At 43.4% G+C, this 21,378-nt stretch overlaps 1 protein-coding gene across 4 annotated transcripts in view; it reads right to left on the bottom strand.

Moving 5' to 3' along the window:
• LOC118386001 (sodium-driven chloride bicarbonate exchanger-like) overlaps positions 1 to 21,378 on the bottom strand; it is a 55,001-nt gene that overhangs the window by 14,186 nt on the left and 19,437 nt on the right. For all 4 annotated transcript variants that reach the window (XR_004826140.2, XM_035773329.2, XM_035773328.2 and 1 more), the window contains exons 2-11: positions 15,253 to 15,334; positions 10,001 to 10,144; positions 9,632 to 9,770; positions 8,601 to 8,761; positions 7,942 to 8,124; positions 4,810 to 4,901; positions 1,815 to 1,972; positions 1,422 to 1,509; positions 1,179 to 1,325; positions 964 to 1,058 (exon numbers count right to left, since the gene is read on the bottom strand). Coding sequence is in view for 3 of the 4 variants with exons in the window: in XM_035773329.2 (XP_035629222.1) it covers positions 964 to 1,058; positions 1,179 to 1,325; positions 1,422 to 1,509; positions 1,815 to 1,972; positions 4,810 to 4,901; positions 7,942 to 8,124; positions 8,601 to 8,761; positions 9,632 to 9,770; positions 10,001 to 10,144; positions 15,253 to 15,334 (1,289 nt within the window). In the remaining variant the exon portion in view is untranslated. The remainder of the gene's footprint in view (positions 1 to 963; positions 1,059 to 1,178; positions 1,326 to 1,421; positions 1,510 to 1,814; positions 1,973 to 4,809; positions 4,902 to 7,941; positions 8,125 to 8,600; positions 8,762 to 9,631; positions 9,771 to 10,000; positions 10,145 to 15,252; positions 15,335 to 21,378) is intronic.

Raw genomic sequence — 21,378 nt, 5'->3', positions numbered from 1 at the left:
AACACCTACTATATATCTAATACCAGCACAGGTAAAATTATTTTATTTTATATAATGGTCATTCATTTAATCTCTTGTGATGCTCACATTGAAACTAACCTCCTTACAACTTCCTGCATTTCAAATCCACATCCAACCGCATAGGTAATCTGCTGTCTTGTGGTGAAGTGTGGATTTTGCAGTTGGAGCCTTTCTATACAATTTTTGAAAAACTTTATGTACTCCTCACACTACTTAATGAGCATGAAATACTGTAGAGAGAGTAATGAGGATGACTTCGCATGAGCTCATGCGGAAGAATATAGACCAGGCATTTGGGAACCCATCAATAGGTTGCTACACTCTGAGGTTGCAAATTGTACTTAAATTGGTACAAACGCTTGTCACTATAGTTGTACACTATAAGGTACATCAATTGTACTATTAGTTGTAGGTACATAATTGTACCCTTATAGGCCATGCTCAAACTTGAATTAACACACTATAGGCAAATTTTCCCCTCACGGGTGGCAAAAAGAACTAACTGAAAGCCACTCCCCCACTAAGCCACACCTCCAATAATTATACCTTTCTATTCAAAATGTTGTGTACACAAATGTACCATTATACTAGATTGTCTTCACATATACCCTTAAAGGTACCGGACAGTACCATGTGAGATCATATGTGTACCTCTGTAAGTACATTATGTGTATTTTGATCTTTTGTACCCCATGGAACAATACTGTACCCTAATCGTACCTTTATTCTGAGAGCGTATGGCAACCATTGCATGACTTTCGTTCACACCTAAAATGAACTGCATGCAATGGCATCCTGTCCTCTGTCCAAGGATCCGTAGATGTTGTTAAAAATAATAGGTGAAAAACCTGGTTACTTTGAATCTATCGTTATTTCTTAATACACAACCACGACCACATACACTCACACTCTCTGAGCACCAGGCTGCCCCGCCTCACCTACCGTCCTGTCCGCTGCAGCTCCGGACCACCATGTCCCTCGTGCTCCTCTTCATCACCTAGGTCTGTGCCGGTCTGTGCTGCAATCCTCCTCTTCTCCTGTTATTCAAAGAACACTTATCTGTTATTTCTTTCATTTTTTTTGTTGAATGAAAGAAAAATGCTGTGATTTGTATGTCTACTGATGACAGACTTGTTAAAGAAAAGGCTTCAACTTACCTGAGACGGCACATTTTTTGGTGGCTCTATTCGTATAGAAGGATCCCACTCCCCTGGTGGCAGGACAGTAACTTGGTCTAGGAACTCATCGATTCCAGCAATCAGATCATTGCGGTCCTTCGCTTTGTAGGCAACATCATGGAAAACCTTGGAACGAAGAACAAGAATAAATTCAGTCATGAATTGACATGTTAATTCAGTCATGCCCAACAGCTATGTTCATTATCGGAGAGGCTGTTTTACCTCGTCTGTCATTAGTGTTGCGATGGATCGGCCAATCTCATGGTACTGTGGCCCTTTCCCAAGAGGCCCTAGTAGGATGAACAAGAACCTAAAAAAACAGAGCGGTGTAGAGACAGTTTAGGGTCAGCCCAAAAAGGACTAAGGAGGGCATAATGTTAGTCATAGAGTTGAAGACCATAGTTACAGACTTATAGAAGGTAGGGTTGTGAAATTCCCGTAACTTTAAAAAAGAATCCCAGGCTTCCAGAAATCCTGGTTGGAAGATTCCCGGTTGTCCTGCTTATTTTCTCCTGATTCCAGGAATAATCCATCCGGGATTTCAAGAAATCCTGGGAATTTTGGGAGAGTTACGGGAATAGCGCAACGTTAATTGGGGGTCATAGTGTTACTAACCTGGTAACGATGGGGACCTCAGCCAGCCCGTTGAGCATGACTGCAGGTGAGAGACGTACAAACGCCACCACAGGCTTGTCCAGGAACTCCGCCTCGCCCACCAACACGTTGGACGCTTCCGCTCCCGGGGGAATCTTCTTCATGAAATGGAGGTCTATCTGGATGGACACAGGATAGAATATGCCAACGTTTAGTGGAGCATTTTACGACTGAAGTCTTAATATAGCATTTTACAGTATTAGTATCTCAACTCCTCAATTCAAAAGAAGAGTATACATGGGTGCCACGTTTCGTCACAATATTGTTTTGAATGTTTGTTTTAAGACTGATGCCCAACTGAGAATTCTACTCAATGCATTGTCAGTGGGCACTGTCTAAAATGCATTACTGTGGCTTGGAAACACGATGACATTTCAAAAGTAGGCAAAACATTTGTAGGGAAACCTTTTGTTATCATTGTGATGTCGCCAGATTGACTTTAGATGCAGTATTTAGTTAGCTAGCTAGAATTGAGGGGACCCCACCAAATTTTAGCTAGTTGACATTACCATTGCTAGCTATTTTTGACAAACTTCAATAGCCTAATGGCAACATTGCCATCTCTCTAAAGTAAATTTGACCACATCATAATCATGCCAACGTTGTTTCCTACTAATAATTTGCCTACTTTAGCAATGTCATCATATATCGAGGCCACGTTAGAGGCCACGAAACAGTCATTAGTCCCTGTTATGTGTGGGCACCAGTCGCCTTAATGGCGCAGGTGTTGTAAGAATGCTCTTAACAATGGCATGACGTAACCGAGTGATGAAGGTGCAACCCATAATAAATAAGTAAAGAAAAGCAGAACATCTGAAATATATTCTAAAAACAAAAATAACTCTACTGAAAATGTGTGACTAGGGATACAAGATTCTGGTAACTTTCCTCAAATTCCCTGGTTTTCTGGATTGCCTGCTAGTTTTCTCCTGATTCCTGGAATCGTCCAACCAGGATTTCTGTCAAATCTAGGAATTATGGGATACTTACCAGAATTTTGCAACCCTGTGTGTGATAATAGTGCATTTCTTGTTAATAGCTAGACATAGATTGGCCAACTGGATCCTATTTCATAACATAACCATCATAACATACACATGAACATGTGTTATAATAGACTATTACACAGAAGAATACCATAAATCCATCTAAAGTGCAATCTCCATTTACATAACATTTCCAGAGGTTATCATCTCCTTGTTGTTACACTGTCTGCCCCCGCAGTGACACATCCATCCAGACCTGAGGCTGCCTGCAAGCTGATCCTCCTGTCTCTGTTCTGCTGTGATCCTTTCTGCCTGCTATGGAGCCGCACTGCGTCAAATGGAAGTGAGGTAACTTTAAGAAGAGGCAGTAGGGGCATCGGAGTCCCAACTATAAACTCCATGCTCACTGCTAACAGAATACGGAGGCCTCAAACTATATTGTAGTGAAGTGGAACAGAAAAGCGCAGCCAATAGAATGTGTAGCAAATTGAAGTAATTTAGCAATTGCATTTTATTTATAATATTATAGGACAATAAATGTGTAACATGAGCTTCTAGTGGGTGGGCTACACTCGGCCTTGTCTCAGGATGGTAAGTTGGTGGTTGAAGATATCCCTCTAGTGGTGTGGGGGCTGTGCTTTGGCAAAGTGGGTGGGGTTATATCCTTCCTGTTTGGCCCTGTCCGGGGGTATCATCGGACGCGGCCACAATGTCTCCTGACCCCTCCTGTCTCAGCCTCCAGTATTTATGCTGCAGTAGTTTGTGTCAGGGGGATAGGGTCAGTTTGTTATATCTGGAGTACTTCTCCTGTCTTATCCGGTGTCCTGTGTGAATTTAAGTATGCTCTCTCTAATTCTCTTTCTCTCTTTCTTTTCTCACTCTCGGAGGACCTGAGCCCTAGGACCATGCCTCAGGACTACCTGGCATGATGACTCCTTGCTGTCCCCAGTCCACCTGGCCGTGCTGCTGCTCACCTGTTCACCGGACGTGCTACCTGTCCCAGACCTATTATTTGACCATGCTGGTCATTTATAAACATTTGAACATCTTGGCCATGTTCTGTTATAATCTCCACCCGGCACAGCCAGAAGAGGACTGGCCACCCCTCATAGCCTGGTTCCTCTCTAGGTTTCTTCCTAGGTTTTGGCCTTTCTAGGGAGTTTTTCCTAGCCACCGTGCTTCAACACCTGCATTGCTTGCTGTTTGGGGTTTTGGGCTGGGTTTCTGTACAGCACTTTGAGATATCAGCTGATGTACAAAGAGCTATATAAATACATTTGTTTTGATTTTCATTTGAATAGAGGTGCTATTGTTAAAGTGTACAGTCCAAATACAGGCCTAAGTATGTTAAATAGGCATGTTAAATCTAGAACATCCGTAGAACACTCTCTATTAAGCTTCTTTGTCCCAAAAAAATATTTGGTTGCATTTTATTTATGGCTTTATTCAACCACATTAGACAGTCTTAAATACATTCTCAGAACAAGAACAAAAGGCTCTGATACTTTGGTATCAGGTCACAGACAAATGGTTACTGACAAAAGGTTAGGATTTAGAGGTAAGTGAGACTGCTGTTGTCCCAGTCTAATCTACAGTGCTAATGGCTGTGTTGGTGAGATGACTGTTTTGCTATAGAGTGGTTATAATGGTTTAAATCCTAATCCACAAAAAGAGGACTTTTGTGGCTCAAAAAAGCAACAAGTACAAACAAATGAAAATGGAACAGATTATTTTTAACGTTCATACACCCGTCAACTGCAGCAGCTGGTGTGTTAAGTGCAGTATGTGGCAGTGTTGTACGTTAGTGAGTTCAAGGCCTATATTCATAAAGTGTCTCAGAGTTGGAGTGCTGATCTAGGATCAGTTTGGCCTTTTAAATCATAATGAATGAGAGGGAGGGACCTGATCCTAGATCAGCACTCTTACTCTGAGATTCTTTGAGAATACGTGCCCAGGATGTCTTAATGTACCTTACTGAAGTCCACAGCACTGTTCTCTCTGCTGACATCAGCTTTGCCGTCATTGGGGATGGGTAGAGAGGTCTGGGGAGGAATCACCTGACCTAGAACAAAAAGAGAGGAAGGAGTCCAATAAGTCAACTACTGAGCCCTCTATATCAGACCAACATCAAGGTTTCACAGCAGTGCAGGTGCCAATGGTAATAAAGCACAATGTCACAGACAGACAGACAGACAGACAGACAGACAGACAGACAGACAGACAGACAGACAGACAGACAGACAGACAGACAGACAGACAGACAGAGAGAGAGAGACAGAGAGAGAGAGACAGACAGAGAGAGAGAGAGAGAGAGAGAGAGAGACAGAGAGACAGACAGAGAGAGAGAGAGAGAGAGAGAGACAGAGAGAGAGAGAGAGAGAGAGAGAGAGAGAGAGAGAGAGAGAGAGAGACAGAGAGAGAGAGAGAGAGAGAGAGAGAGAGAGAGAGAGAGAGAGAGAGAGAGAGCACACTCTTGGGATACCAAAATGACCAACAGTGCTTTAAATATCTATAGATTTGCACTGTAATGGTGATGTAATCTGGGATTTATCAGACATTGGCAAAGTACCCTTATTTAGTGCAGATCCCAAGAGAGGACTGAAGATAAAGCCTAAGAGTGGCTGCATGGGGGAGGATGGGAGTCATAGATGGCCTTGGTGAGGATGGGTGGGCAAAGCTTGTCCATTAGGATTTCAGCATGATCATTTTAGCATTATCATTGCGTCAAGGAGACTGACTGATGCAAACAGGAAATTAGCCCACAGCTGCCAGAGTAGAGCAAAAGGATTTAAATTGGAAGGATTACTTTTTATTTGTGAGAGGGCACAGATTAATACTAATTTCAGTGTTTGATCCGTTCACAAGCCAGCAGAAACTAACAGATCGAAATAATCAGAAATAAAAGCATGCCTTGCAATGATTCATTTTGACTCATAGTTCCACATGAACTCAACGAGAGAAGCCTCAAGCTATTTACCAAGCTGGCTGCCCATGAAGAAACACCACAGCCTCTTTAGCTTTAAATGGCATTACTTGCAATGAGTAGGAGGGTGCCCTCACTAACATGGCCCTGGTTTTGTTAATTAGTCCCACACTCGCTGTTTGCCGCTCTTTAATGTAGCTTTTGGATAAACACTACCTAAATGAATGTGCCTGTGTCACACCACTCTGAATAACATTACAGCAGAGAGTGATTCGCTAAAAGGGTTTTGGGTGGTCTTCGTGTATCAAAATTGCCATGTGGAATGCTGGCAAACTTGCTTCTCGAAACATAATTCCTGTAAAAGGTGATGGACATTCTGAATAAGGTCATTCCTTGTTATCGGTGAACCCTGCTGCTCAGGGTCTTTTCTCTTCTGAATGTTTCCCTGTCCACATCTTCTACACTGATCACACCTTATCTCCATATTTCCAATTCTGATATTAAAAACATATAACTCAATGTATAGTCGATGTTAATGTTCATGGTAAGTACAGCGACTTGATAAATACGCCTAATAACTGTCACTGATGTCTCATTGTGATCAATGGCATACATTTACAATGTACAATTTACAAATATGATATGAGTTGTTGTCAACACTATACACTAACTGACTCTTGGTTAAATGACCTGAAGCACAAAGCACAACCTCTAACTGTTATTGACAGAAACAGCTTTGAAATTCGCAACCTTCACAAGTTATGTTTTAGGATGTGCTAGCAGTAGAGAAAGGTCCCGTCAAGGTTTAAGAGTGGCCTGGGTCTGGGTCATCCGCCTTTTCCACGGGCTGGATATCAGACTGGGGTCTGGGGCCCTGTTTCTGGGGCCTGGGGCCTGTGTGTGGAGTGGCTGGAGGGTGGCGGGTGGTGGATGAGGTCAGGAGTGGAGAGGAGACACACTGGGGACAACACAGTGGCCGTGGGGTGCAGGATGAGACCTGCCTTTCACTGCAAGACCCCGCTGCCATAAATGAGCACCAGAAGGAGGACTTAAGGGTAGAACAGAGTGATGGACCACCTGCCAGACACACATACACACATTCATCCACATATACAGACACACACAAGCACACACAAGGAAACAAGAGAGGAGAGACACACTGAACACTGAACAGAAGGTAAAATATGGACAATGTAATGTAGAATGAGAAAGTTATCCACATGGGATGATTGAAACCACTACTTACAAGACTATTTCCAATTTTAAAGTTGCTGTGACCAGAGGTAAAAAGTGAGGAGAACTGAAACACTTCTGAATGCACCAGGGCCCAGGTTTCACCAAACATTTTTGAAGAAAAAAATCAAGTATTTTTCTTAAAAGAAAAATAAGATGTTCATAAGATAGTTCTTAGGTGCAATTCCTAAGAACTATCCTTAAATCCCACGCTATCTTCTGCAATATTTTAGTGCTTCCATACCCTCTTAAACATTATGTGTTTGAGCTAAAGACTTCTGTAGTTCATTGTTGTCATCAGATTTGTCTATTTCTTCTGCATCCACTGATGCCAACCATTAGTCTATGCAATTGACGGGGGCTGAACTAGAGGTTTGCGAGACTCGCGAGACTCGAAAACGCTTCATATTCAATTATTGCACTGTGATCTAGCCTAGTGTTTTCTCAAGCTTTCCTATATCTCTCAGATGTATTTCAGACACTCATCTTGTGGATATTAAAGTTTATTTCCCTCATTTCAAGTTCAAGGACAAATTCCGCCCAGGACATAGATTATATAATATTGTAATAACCTCACATCGTTTCTGTCACAAACTCCGAACTCCACACAGTTGTCACTGACTGGTTGGATATTAATTTCCAATTTCTGTACTATCAGGTTTTTGCTTGACAGACCTTATTTTTTAATTGACATTCGTCAATAAAACTCAAGAATGCCAACTTCTTATGTCAATTTCGTGCTCTTCTTGTAGCCCTGGTTGTCCTGAGAAAACACTTCCATGTGAGGCTAAATATGAGGACATAAAAGATAAGATCAAATGAAAAGATTGATTTTTCAGGTTTTAGATCCAGGGACTGGCTGGATTAAATTAGATAACAACTTTTCAAATGTCTTCTTAAGATGATTGTTGCTACTTACTTGAGCAGAGAGCTGCCTGCTACTCACCGTTCTTGTCCATGGACTGGGGCTCGGACTGCTTCTTGTCAGCGAAGGACCGTACAATGGGGATGCGGTTGGCCAGCTTTTTCTGGTTCTGGTGGTGGTGCTGCTTGAGGAGGGACTCTCTCACCTTCCTCCTCACCTCGTCCCCCAGAGGACCCACGGTCTCCTGCTGGTCCAACACCATGTCTGACAAACAGGACCACACAGTCAACAGTTCAACAGCAATTAGGAAACCATCTATAACATTCTGATTACAATGCTTACAATTAAAGATTGAAATGAAGATCATAGAACAGGGTCATTTTCACTAGGAACAAAGCGGTATGTTGCAAAACGTTTCTCTACGGTATGCACTAATGAATACAATGCAGGCGTATGCGGTAGTTCCAGATGTCACTCAGCACCACAGCAGTGATTTTCAACCTGTGGTCCGCAGACATTACTTTTCACAATGCAAATTGTTTAACAAACATCCATCTGTAATAATCTGCCTTTAATCTGTTACATTCCCTGGTCAAATTGACTCTACATTTTAACGCTAAGACATTTTGTGTTAAGACATTCCGTGACTCAGTTAATGGTGGTCATCCAGAAATGTTAACTGTGACTTGATGGTCCCCTGAAAGGAAAAGGTTGGGAACCGCTGCTCTACTGTACAATACCTGCTACCTCCTCCACGGAGCTGGCCCTCATGTCTAGCAGCACGATGCCAGTGAGGATGCAGCTGCGCAACTCGAACAGGCTGTGCAGGGACAGCGTGGCCACGTAGGGCTTACTCCAGCGCTCTCCTCCATCCTCCACGTCCTCTTCAAACTTCAGCCACCTGTATGAGGGACAGAGGCCCAGTTTCAGTCAAACTGGTCCAGGGGACTAGGGGATAGATGACAGCCAGCTGTCCAGCCATCTGGAAGCCCTGTACTGATAGAGCTCAGCTTACACAGACGGGGACACCAAGAACGTGCTGATGCTGTGCCGGAGTCTGGTCGAGTGGTAATGCACTCGACTCCGAACCATGCCCCTCAGTGATGGGGTTCGAACCTTGGTCCGGCTGCTGCAGTCTGTGCCCTCCCTACCAGTCATTCCTCCTTAATTGTCTGCCCCCTGTCCTGTCTAAAAACCAATATGAAAGGATGTTTGGATCTCTAATTTGCTTTAAAAACACAAAAGGAATATGTCTATGCTCTGGAAGAGACTGACTGCCTGACATTCCATGTAAAGGTGTATCAGTCAATATCAACGTGACAGAAAGTATTGTAGTGTAGTGTGCACAACAGGATATTTATCCAGTCCAGACCGTATGCTTGTTGATTACAAGTAGAGGTACAGACATTTTTACTACAAGTAGACAAGGGTTAGTTTCCCTTTAAATCTGGGCTCCCTCATACTCATGCACCAGACGTTATGCACCAGACTTTATAATCAGAGCTTTACTTAGCCCATCCGTCCCCAAGGTCTACACTCCCTCCTTATATATCGTTGAGTCTTTCAGGTAACAGTTTTGGGCATTAGGATATTATCACAGAGAATAAAATGATAAATAAATAAATCATATAATATATATATATATCAATTCCATCACTTTGCATGATTAAAAAATCAACCCATGGACCAACATGGAATCCCTAGGATGTGTCATTGGAATTCGATGAAAAGCTTTCAGTAGTGACAAGGGGTGTGTCATGTGACTCCCTACCTGGCGGTTTCCCTCCACTCGGCGTCCTCTCCATCTTTCAGGCAGATCTCGTCCAGCTCAGTGAAGAGGTCATGGGGGATGTGCTCCTCGTCGTCATCCTCTGTGCCCAGCAGGAACTGCACTCTCTGGGATGGCGTGTCTGGAGCGCAGGGTCGAGTAAGGGCATCACTTACAGTACTGTCTGCCATACAGACTCCCTGACTAAGGAGCTCTGCAGCAGGTTATGCCCATAGTGTGAACAGCATCCCCTCTTTTGAAATGCACTATGCCACCATGTAGACATAACATATCGTATAGCTCATAAGACGATAGAAATATAATCCGGCTGCTGCTTTTTACATGGGCCAGTCAGACAGTGGCAATACTTACAGTATGTGGGAGACTCTCTTCCATTGTCCACTCCAGAGTCCAGCTCCCTGCTTCTCTTCCTGTGTTTGTGTCCGTGATGCCGATGTCTCCGATGGCTCTTCTTCCCAATGGGGACATGTACCCCAATGTAGAGTGTCCTGTGACCTAGATGCAGCCACAGGGATATAAATATGATGAGATAAGATGATAACATAAGATAATAGGTTGAGAGGTGTCACGTTGTATAAAGGATTGGAGACAGGCGCAGGAATGCGTAATAGGGGGTTTTAATACTCCGCCCAAAAATACAACATGCCATGAATAACCGACCCTAAATGGAGACAGCGGGAATGGCCCGTCCGACGCTGCCGCAACGTCGGCAGCTGCAACTGGTCCGTCCAACGCCGCCGCAACTTCGGCAGCTGCAACTGGCCCTGATCGACCCGCACCGCATTCCTGTGGTCATCCTCGAGGCCGGTGTCGTCAGGGGATGGGTACGGCGCAGAGAAGCGGTGCTGGGCTCCTGCGGGGGACATCCTAGATGCTTCACTCATCAGGGATTTTCACCATTGGCGCCCTGATCTACCCGCACCACGTCCCTGTGGTCGTCCCTGAGGCTGGTGTCATTCCGCACATCGGGGGGGTACTGTCACGAATTCCCCCTGTACAGCTGCCCTTCCGTGCACCAGTTCCGCAGGTCTAGGTCACCGGCCTCTAGGCGTCACTGAACGTCACTCATTATGCACACCTGATTCCAATTCCCCTGATTAGTCATTGTATATATGTGCGCTTTGTTCACTATTGTCTTGTCGGTTATTGTTCCCATGTCCGTTGGTCTGTGAGTACCTATGCTTTGTTATTTCGGCTTCTGTGCTGCGTGTATTGTGCACTTGTTATTATGGGTCTCGTCCAGTGTAATGTTGTGCATTTGTTATTATGGGTCTCGTCCCGTGTAATGTTGTGCACTTGTTATTATGGCTCTCGTCTCGTCCCGTGTTATGTTGTGCATTTGTTATTACGGGTCTCGTCCCGTGTTTTGTTATTACGGGTCTCGTCCCGTGTTTTGTTATTACGGGTCTCGTCCCGTGTTTTGTTATTACGGGTCTCGTCCCGTGTTTTGTTATTACGGGTCTCGTCCCGTGTTTTGTTATTACGGGTCTCGTCCCGTGTTTTGTTATTACGGGTCTCGTCCCGTGTTTTGTTATTACGGGTCTCGTCCCGTGTTTTGTTATTACGGGTCTCGTCCCGTGTTTTGTTATTACGGGTCTCGTCCCGTGTTTTGTTATTACGGGTCTCGTCCCGTCTTTTGTTATTACGGGTCTCGTCCCGTGTTTTGTTATTACGGGTCTCGTCCCGTGTTTTGTTATTACGGGTCTCGTCCCGTGTTTTGTTATTACGGGTCTCGTCCCGTGTTTTGTTATTACGGGTCTCGTCCCGTGTTTTGTTATTACGGGTCTCGTCCCGTGTTTTGTTATTACGGGTCTCGTCCAATGTTTTGTTATTACGGGTCTCGTCCCGTGTTTTGTTATTATGGGTCTCGTCCCGTGTTTTGTTATTACGGGTCTCGTCCCGTGTTTTGTTATTACGGGTCTCGTCCCGTGTTTTGTTATTACGGGTCTCGTCCCGTGTTTTGTTATTACGGGTCTCGTCCCGTGTTTTGTTATTACGGGTCTCGTCCCGTGTTTTGTTATTACGGGTCTCGTCCCGTGTTTTGTTATTACGGGTCTCGTCCCGTGTTTTGTTATTACGGGTCTCGTCCCGTGTTTTGTTATTACGGGTCTCGTCCCGTGTTTTGTTATTACGGGTCTCGTCCCGTGTTTTGTTATTACGGGTCTCGTCCCGTGTTTTGTTATTACGGGTCTCGTCCCGTGTTTTGTTATTACGGGTCTCGTCCCATGTATTTATTCAAGGTTTTACCTCGCTCTTTTGTTCGGGTTTACATACCAGCGTTTTTGTATATATGTTTGTTTTGGGCTTCGTCCCCGTGCCTTTCATGGCATGTTGTATTTTTGAGTATTAGAACCCACTATTAAGTATTCCTGCGCCTGTCTCCAAATCATTTATACAACGTGACAAGAGATAGAGAAATCATTTTATTCAAAGAGGTCACTGATTAAGGCTGCCGTTTCTGTTTGTATTTACGGGTCAATGTCAACAGAGATATACCCACAACAAAGACAAACATTGTGGTTTACACTTTACTTTCTAAACCAGCTATAAGTAAATACCAGCTTACATACCGGCTATAAAATAAAGCAAGACACAAATTGCATAAATATATCTTAGAATAATCTGGTTTTCTACTTCTGAGGTCAAGCCACTGATTTTTCATTGAGCGATACAATAACCTACCACAAATCTCTCTGACATTAAACAACTGTACATAACCCTTTTATTGACATCGTTGTTTTGTATCAGTGGAGGTCTAAAAATACATCTCTAGGAATGTGTTATCTTCAACATCTGCCATAGAAGTACTATACAGGCCTCTTAAAATCCCCCTAGTGCATCATCTGGTACGATAAATAAAAAAGACGTCACCTTTTATTACATGAATTGCAGTAAAAAGACCGTGAGAGTTTGAAATATGGCTGTGTCTGTTAGAATAACATGCAATATTGAGTCAAGTACAGATGAATATGATGAAATTGATGAGTAATTCACGCTAGTCTCATATAGAAACTAAACCATTTGCAGTTGACCGGGATCTGTGCAACCAGACAACTGCAGAATGGGGAGGATGATGAGACAGCAAGGAGTTTAGATGGGATATGCAGCAGGGGTGTGGACCGTCACCTTGCTGATATCAGTGAGACTGAATTGATGTGCTGCTGTGACAGTGTAAGGGTAATCCGCCCTGACTCCAGGCTCGCTCTTGCCTCGGGGAGAAACACAGCTTTGTGACAGCTCCTTCAGGCCTGGGGCTTTAAGAAGGCAGCTAGCAGCCTCTGCTGTTCAAACCAATTCCAGTTATCCCACAAACACTAGCGTATCATTGCTAATCATTTCCTCTATTTACACAAGTACTGGGAACTTCAGTGCGATGATAAATGCATAGCTGGAAATTAAAATTAAATTATTTGGAAGTAACATCCTTGAAAGCTCAGCATAAATAAATATGTGCATGCGCGTGTGTGTGTGTGTGTGTGTGTGTGTGTGTGTGTGTGTGTGTGTGTGTGTGTGTGTGTGTGTGTGTGTGTGTGTGTGTGTGTGTGTGTGTGTGTGTGTGTGTGTGTGTGTGTGTGTGTGTGTGTGTGTGTGTGTGTGAGAGAGAGAGAGTTTGTGCCAGTGGAGGCTTCTCAGAGGAGGAAGGGGAGGACAATTTTCAGAATTTCAGAAAAATGTCAATAGTGAAACATTAATAAAGTTACAACTATACTAAATATACTCACGTCACCAAATAATTAATTAAAACACACTATTTTGCAATGAATGTCTACAGTAGCCTCAACAGCGCTCTGTAAGGTAGAACCATGGTGTAGCCAGAGGACAGCTAGTTTCCATCCTACTCTGGGTACATTGACTTCAATACAAAACCTAGGGAGCTCAGGGTTCTCACCCCTTCCATAGACTTACACAGTAATTATGACAACTTCAGGAAGATGTCCTTCAACCTATCAGAACTCTTGCAGCATGAACTGACATATCCTCCATCAAAGGATCATAGAATGAATCTAGGACCAAAAGCATAAGCTACAGTTAGCTAGCACTGCAGTGCATACAGTGTTGTGAGTAATTGACTTAAAAAGAGAGAAAGACAATAGTTGAACAACAAATTAATTTATAAAACATGGAAGGAAAAGCAAGAGCGAGAGAGCGAGAGGGATAGCGAGAGAGAGATATATTTCATTGTAGTTTCTTCACTTACTTAGCTAGTGAATGCAGCTAGCTAGTTTAGCCTACAGAAACACCCAGCTCAAACAGAGAGGGATGCTAGCTGGCTATGGCTATGCAACACTGGAACTCTTCCAAGTTAAGGTAAGCGTTTGGTTTTATTAATTTGCTGACTGTACACTGTCCTGCATGATGGTAACGGGTTTTCTAACGCTTTAGTTCTAGTAGCTATGTTGACTATGACGTTAGGTAATATGGTGACAACAATGTAGGCTGTGTGTAGCGGTTAGCAGTTATGATATGTTTTTTTCGACTGGTCAGAGACAGCTGTTTTGTGTTGTGCACTGAAGTCCACAAGCGAATGGAAAAGGTGAGAGGAGAGTACGTAGATGTGAGAAGGAATAATTCAATGAGCAAAGTGATCATGCTGTTTGTATGTGGGTGCTATGAAAGTGTTTGCAGGTAATCAAGGGTGTAATCATTCCGCCGATTCTTTTGAAAAATGTTTCTTAAACGGAAGCAAACGGAACAAAACGGTGATAAACATACCTGAATGTGTCCAATAGAAACTCTAGTTTGCAACTGTTGCACTAATGTTTACACCCTAGATCAGCTAGATGCAGGCAAGAGTGTGCAAGGTGTATTGAATGTCTCACTGTCTGTCACCTTGATTACACACATTTTTCTCTCGGCCTGTGCACTTACGTTGTAAACTTTCAATAATAGCCTAGGTTATAGCAACCTCATTATAGGTATAGGGAAAATGTGAGTATCACATAGTAGCCTTAACCTATCAATGTTACATTGAACTGGGTGAAGGGAATATGAATGACAGTTATCCAATATGCTGTAATAGAAATAAGGCCATGCTCATAACATTTTTTATTTGTCCTCCCTCATCTTAAACGGCACGGACCGCCACTGGTGTGTTCTCAGACTGTGTTGTTCAGATACTGTGATTCTGGCCTGGGGGCTTGTGAGTGGCTTCACACGGAAGAGACCTGAGCACACACTGTTGGCGTGAGCTGAATCCTAGTCACAACACACAACACAGAGTCACCAGCCACTGTGCATTAGAGCAACTTAAGAACCAGGCAAATCAAACTTCACAATGTGTTACTATGCGCTAAAATTAGCAGGTCTTCTCTTTGGTCGTCAGGTTTTTACAATTCAGATACAAAGATAGGTGATTTTCAGCGATCTACACACTATTGAAATCATGAGTCACGACTAACCGACCAATCAGAGCACTGGAGCTCAAGCAGCTCTCGTTACCACCCTCTCTAGTCTCATGGGTACGGTGTCCATATTAGGACAGCCTCAGTCTTGATAACAACAGCCTTCTCTCAATTGGCCCTGTGGGTTGGTTGCCTTCTAACCTTCTTTCCAGGCTTCCACACAATTAACTTAAGGTATTGTACTACATAATGTCAATGTACCTTCGAGGTCCTCCTTCTCAAAATTGGTTTTCACCATGGACCGGTATCCACCTCTGTCCACCACAGCCTCTTCATCATTTCTCTGTGAAGGAGAGACAAAAACTGAAATGATTGAAATTACATAATTGGAATGTTGAATCCATATAGTCATTATGTACATGTAGTCATTATCTTCCCCAAGAGAATATGATTGCTTTCTAGAAGACTGGATATCAGCCAGGAGTCTCATTTGGCATGGTTGCTTTGAGGTGCACTGAATCACACTGATCACACTTAGCTAGCAGATTGTAAAGGGCTAATGTGACGCGCCATTAACCAATACAGGTTAGGTACTGTTTGGCGTAGCACAGATTATTTTTTCACCAACCTTAACTTGGCGATACTTCCCTCAATTCCCGACTTGGAAGACAACCAATGTCCGTTATGAAATAAAAATAAATGTTTTGCTCCATGAAGTAATCCACCAATGTGTACGACGCCATCTTGTCTCTTTCAAATCGTCTCTCTCATTGACTGAGACAGGTGGGTGTCCACCCGAAAGTGCTGCAGGTCACGATGACACTCAGCTGTCTCGATCAATGAGAAAAGATTTGAAATAGACAAGATGGCAGTACTTATCTAATAACCCCTATCAACCAGCTGGAACAGAGTAATGGTCGGACTAGGCAATATTTTTAGTAGCTATATCACACTTTGGTTCATCAGAATAGCACGTTATGCTTGTTGTCTTAGCTGCATGGTCATGGGAGCCAGGTCACCTAAGCATTTCAATGTTCCAGCTCAAACAATAATCTACTCCAGGGTCAACAACAAAAAGTACTCAAAGTATAGTTTATTCCTGACAAATAACATTGACAGACTTACATATTATCAAGAATTATAAACTGGCACATTAGCTACAATAAGCATTGGGGCCATAGAAGTGAGCGAGGTTGTAACATCAAAACAGAAAGGGTATATAAGACCTTTGTGAGAAGTAAGTTGACCTCAGAAAAGGTCATTAAACGGTGACAAAAAGACAGCTGGATAGTGTAGATTTACACACAGCGTTTCCTGTTTGGCAAAGCCCCAGTCTGACTAAAAGAGCCTCTTCTAAAAACCCTTATCAGAACGAACAACCACTCAGTCCTATTGCGAATGAACTGTGATGCAGTTACTTAACACATTTTAACACATATGGCACCTTACACCACACAATCATTGTGCAACGAATCCTCTGCTCTTCAAAACAATAGACGGAGGAAGAAGTGTCTAAATGAAGTGTGAACGTGTCAGATGTGTGGTGCTGATGAGAGGGAGACGTGGGGGTATTAGTGGTGAGTGCTGCTGATTTGATGACCTCACATGTCCACCTATGTAAGGCGGCAGGGAGGATGATAAGAGAGAGAGAAACAGTGTGTGAGAGCGAGAGAGAGACAGAAGGGACAGATGGGTGTCACGACACAGCAAGATGCTCACAAATCTAATTTAAAGAGATTTCCCCTTCGAAACCCTAGGAATTACAACCTCCAACTGAGCAGTCTTTGTCCGGATGTGACGTGTTGTCAATGTAGATTACAATCCCACAATTATGCTTTGTCATTGTTATGACTTGGGCTATGGTCTCAGGGTGGCTGTTATATTTCAAAGTCCAAATATTATGTTGCTGCTGCAAACAATAAGAATGTACAAATAACAGAGATGGCACGGAAATCCAACAACCCAACAACTTCAAGATGTCTTACCCCTGCTTCAGTTGAACACAAACCCTACATGGTGTGCTGTCTAAATGCAAGTACTTCTGCTGTTCTGTTAGCAGACATTGGCCAGCTCTATCACGAACTGCTGCTTCCCCAGACACACAGCTAGCCGGACAAGGGCACTGAATTATCATCTCAACTCTGTTCAAGCCTTCGCAGTAGTTCACAGCTCTATATTTTAACATGCCTTATCGAGAGCCTTCGCAGTAGTTAACAGCTCTATATTTTAACATGCCTTATCGAGAGCCTTCGCAGTAGTTAACGGCTCTATATTTTAACATGCCTTATCGAGAGCCTTCGCAGTAGTTAACGGCTCTATATTTTAACATGCCTTATCGAGAGCCTTCGCAGTAGTTAACAGCTCTATATTTTAACATGCCTTATTGAGAGCCTTCGCAGTAGTTAACGGCTCTATATTTTAACATGCCTTATCGAGAGCCTTCGCAGTAGTTAACAGCTCTATATTTTAACATGCCTTATCGAGAGCCTTCGCAGTAGTTAACGGCTCTATATTTTAACATGCCTTATCGAGAGCCTTCGCAGTAGTTAACGGCTCTATATTTTAACATGCCTTATCGAGAGCCTTCGCAGTAGTTCACGGCTTTATATTTTAACATGCCTTATTGAGAGCCTTCGCAGTAGTTAACGGCTCTATATTTTAACATGCCTTATTGAGAGCCTTCCATTCACTTAATATGCTAATGTGTGCAGGTGGCAGCTCGGAGGTCTATGACCAGAACTCCCAGGAGATGGAGGGGGGTCTGGTACTGCAGGATGGAGCAGAAGAGTGCATGTCACCAGCCCACTCAGTGATTACTGCAAGAGGTACATACACTGCCTGTGAGGGAGCCTTTGAGGAGACATAAGAGCGAGAGCTGCACACAAGCAGAGAGAGAAGCATGGCCAGATGAAGATATATTCCCTCTAACACCTTGGCCTTTCCACACAGGGGCATGGAGTAGCAGGCAGAGCAAGTGAATTGTGGGAAGGCTCTAGTAAGCTAAGTGCAGCACTTCAATGATACTGCCCCCAACAAAGAGTCCTTGAATGTTTTGTCAATTCTGCTCAACAGATCTACTCTTTGATTGGTTTATCAGTATGAACTGTCAGAAACATACTGCAACATTGGACAGGCCTGCAAACATTAACAGGAAAGTTGCTAACGTTTGATGAATGCGCGGAGATATATGTGAAAGATCCGGTAGTTTGTTGTACCATGTGCTCTATTATATGAGTCGCTCTCTATATGAGTCACCACACACACAGACACACACATAGACACACAAGCATACATAGGCTCACAGACATGAGAGCACTTAATCCAAAAGATAAGCACTTTATGTGCTAAAAAATGTGACATTTAGTTTGTATAAGACATGATCCAGATCCCTCTTCTCCTGACATAAATACTGTCATTACAATGTCAGCATGTCTATGGAAATGTGTGACCCAAATAGCTGTCTTCTCCCTAACCGCCGAAGCCTACGGAGTGTTCCGGAGAACTAGCAGTAATAACCTCATTACTGACAACGAGTTAGGTGTCGAAAGCGTTCCACAGGGATGCTGGCCCATGTTGACTCTAATGCTTCCCACAAGTGTGTCAAGTTGGCTGGATGTCCTTTGAGTGGCGGACCATTCTTGATGCACATGGGAAACTTTGTGAAAAGTGTGTGAAAAACCTAGCACTCTTGCAGTTCTTGACTGGCACCTGCTACCATACCTCTTTCAAAGGCACTTCAATCTTTCATCTTGCCCATCTCACCCCAGGAATGGCAGACATACACAAACAATGTCTCAATTGTCTCAAGGCTTCAAAATCCTTCTTTTAACATGACTCCTCCCCTTCATCTACACTGGTTGAAGTGGATTTAACAGGTGACATCAATAAGGGATCATCGCTTTCACCTGGATTCAACTGGCCAGTCTATGTCATGGAAAGAACAGGTGTTCCTAATGTTTTGTACACTCAGTATATATCAGTATTATAGCACCAGCGCTGCAGTAAATCAATAAGAAGGTCTGGCCTGTCAATAGTGCTATGTATACAATTAGCACACCCTGAACACAATCAATAAACAAACAGGGTCCCATGTCTCACTGCTTCACTGTGGCAACTTGGACAGGGCATCATGACATGGATATCACACAACATTTTTCCACGGGTAGTTGTTACGAGCCGTTGCGAGTGAACTGAAGCCAATTGAACAGGTTATGCTATATTCTTCAAACACAGTTAGTGCACCATGTTCATAACCAAGCACAAGAAATGTGAAACATTGACAAAGTCGGTATGTTGTACATCTGAGTGCAGTAAGAATGACAGAATCAGCTTTGTTTGGATGGGTTCTCTAACATAGTCAGAAACTGACAAATTAAATCTACTTAGTAACCAAAAGAAGTACAAACATTTTTAAATTACTAATAGCTTCTAAAGTGTAAACCAAACGAAGTGCGTGAAAACCATGTGGCAAAAAAGCTACATGAAACTTTGAAGACAGCTGCTGTCGGATTCAGGACGCATCAAAAACAGAGACAATACATTGCGCACTAGCGACTCCTGTGGCGGGCCTGGTTGCTAGGTGCACAGGGTTTCCTCCGACACATTGGTGCGGCTGGCTTCCGGGTTGGATGCACGCTGTGTTAAGAAGTAGTGCGGCTTGGTTGGGTTGTGTTTCGGGGGAGGCATGGCTCTCGATCTTCGTCTCTCCCAAGCCAGTGCGGGAGATGTAGCGATGAGACAATATAGTAACTACTAACAATTGGATACCACAAAATTGGGGAAAAACAGGGGGGAAAATGTTTCAATAAAAATAAATTAAAAAACAGAGACAATTAAAGACAAAGATAAGAGGTCAAAGATCAAGTTTTCGAAAGCATTGATGATATCTCTCCATGGCCGCGTCTCAAATGTCACCCTATTCCCTATTCGGCGTACTACTTTTGACCAGTGCCCATTGGGACGCAACCAATCTATTGTAGAATAATGTACTAATGGTCAGGTCTCATCAAGTGCAGTAAGAGTACATCCAAGCTGTAACTACAGCGCAGCAGCATTTCTGTGTTCAAGCAAACACCTGGACTTGGGAGCATTACATCACACACTACTGTAGTGCTTCAATGATGCAGTAGCACACTCTGCTATCAGACCTGTCACTCCCACAACACAGACACGAGCATAGAGGTTCATCTACAAATGACATCTACAGTTCAACTGAAGTATGGGTGAAGTGTGTTATCATTGATTACATGTGCTGTATAGATCTAGCATCTCTGGTTTGCCTTGGCTCATGTTTCTCTGAAACCTGTCTTGGACATCAAATCAAAATCAAAATCAAATGAAACGTTATTGGTCTTTAGACTTATTTAGCAGATGTTATTGCGGGCATAGCGAAATACTTGTGTTCCTAGTTCCAACAGAAGCTCTGGCCCTGGACCAGCGCAAGGACATAAGGGCCCATTTGGATTCTGAAGGACACTGCTGTCCTTCCACAGCTGCTGTGGCACATGGGTCAGGCTCCGTGGCCAGGACCCAGGTTGGTAATCTGCATGCTGATACACAGGAGGGATCAAAGTCTGTACAGTGCTTCAGGATTAATGTGCACCCCGCGCATTTTGCTTAGCGATATATTAACAGAACATTTACTTACTTAGTCCTCTTTGTCCCGGCTGCACAGTACATTAGCTTCCATTGAAATATGTTCTCCCTGTATTCAGTTTTGTCTGTGTGCACCCGGAAGTGTTCATGTTTGTTGTGGGTAGCGTTCTACGCTGTCTGTACAATATAGCAGGCCAAGGCGTGTATTGTTGCGCGTGTAAAGTGTTCATGTAGTGTGTTTTAGGAAGCAATGGCTTGTGACCCATTTTACCCCCAAACTACAACACCTCTCTCTCTATGTGGTGTTTCTGGCGAACCTGGTGTGACATCCAACACTACATGTGTGCTTCTACACCTGCATTGCTAGGCTGTTTTGGGGGGTTTTAGGCTGGGTTTCAGTACAGCACATTGAGATATCAGCTGATGTAAGAAGGGCTTTATAAATGCATTTGATTTGATTTGATAGTGACTACATCCAACACCACATCCAACACTCCCAATGAGAATGACCTCGAGCATACAGCAGCAGCATGACATACTGTAGGAATGAATGACAAGAGAGAAAAAAAGATGACCAGAGATCAGCAGGCTACAATACATGAACAACGGTGGTGAAAATAGAAAGGGTGGTGATGTGGAATAGTGTTGGCCTAACTCGCACTGTGGAAGCTCTGTGCACTCAACGGTAAAAAGGCATATTTAAGAGCAGAGGACTGTGCGGGATTAGTGGGGGCAGCCCAAGTGATTTAATTGGATGAGGCAGACATAATTTGGGGTCTGATCCGTGCAGAT

Source organism: Oncorhynchus keta, chromosome 7, assembly GCF_023373465.1.
Source record: "Oncorhynchus keta strain PuntledgeMale-10-30-2019 chromosome 7, Oket_V2, whole genome shotgun sequence".
Taxonomy (NCBI): Eukaryota; Metazoa; Chordata; class Actinopteri; order Salmoniformes; family Salmonidae; genus Oncorhynchus; species Oncorhynchus keta.
Note: the sequence above shows the minus strand (reverse complement) of the source record. Positions and strands in the feature narration are given on the sequence as shown.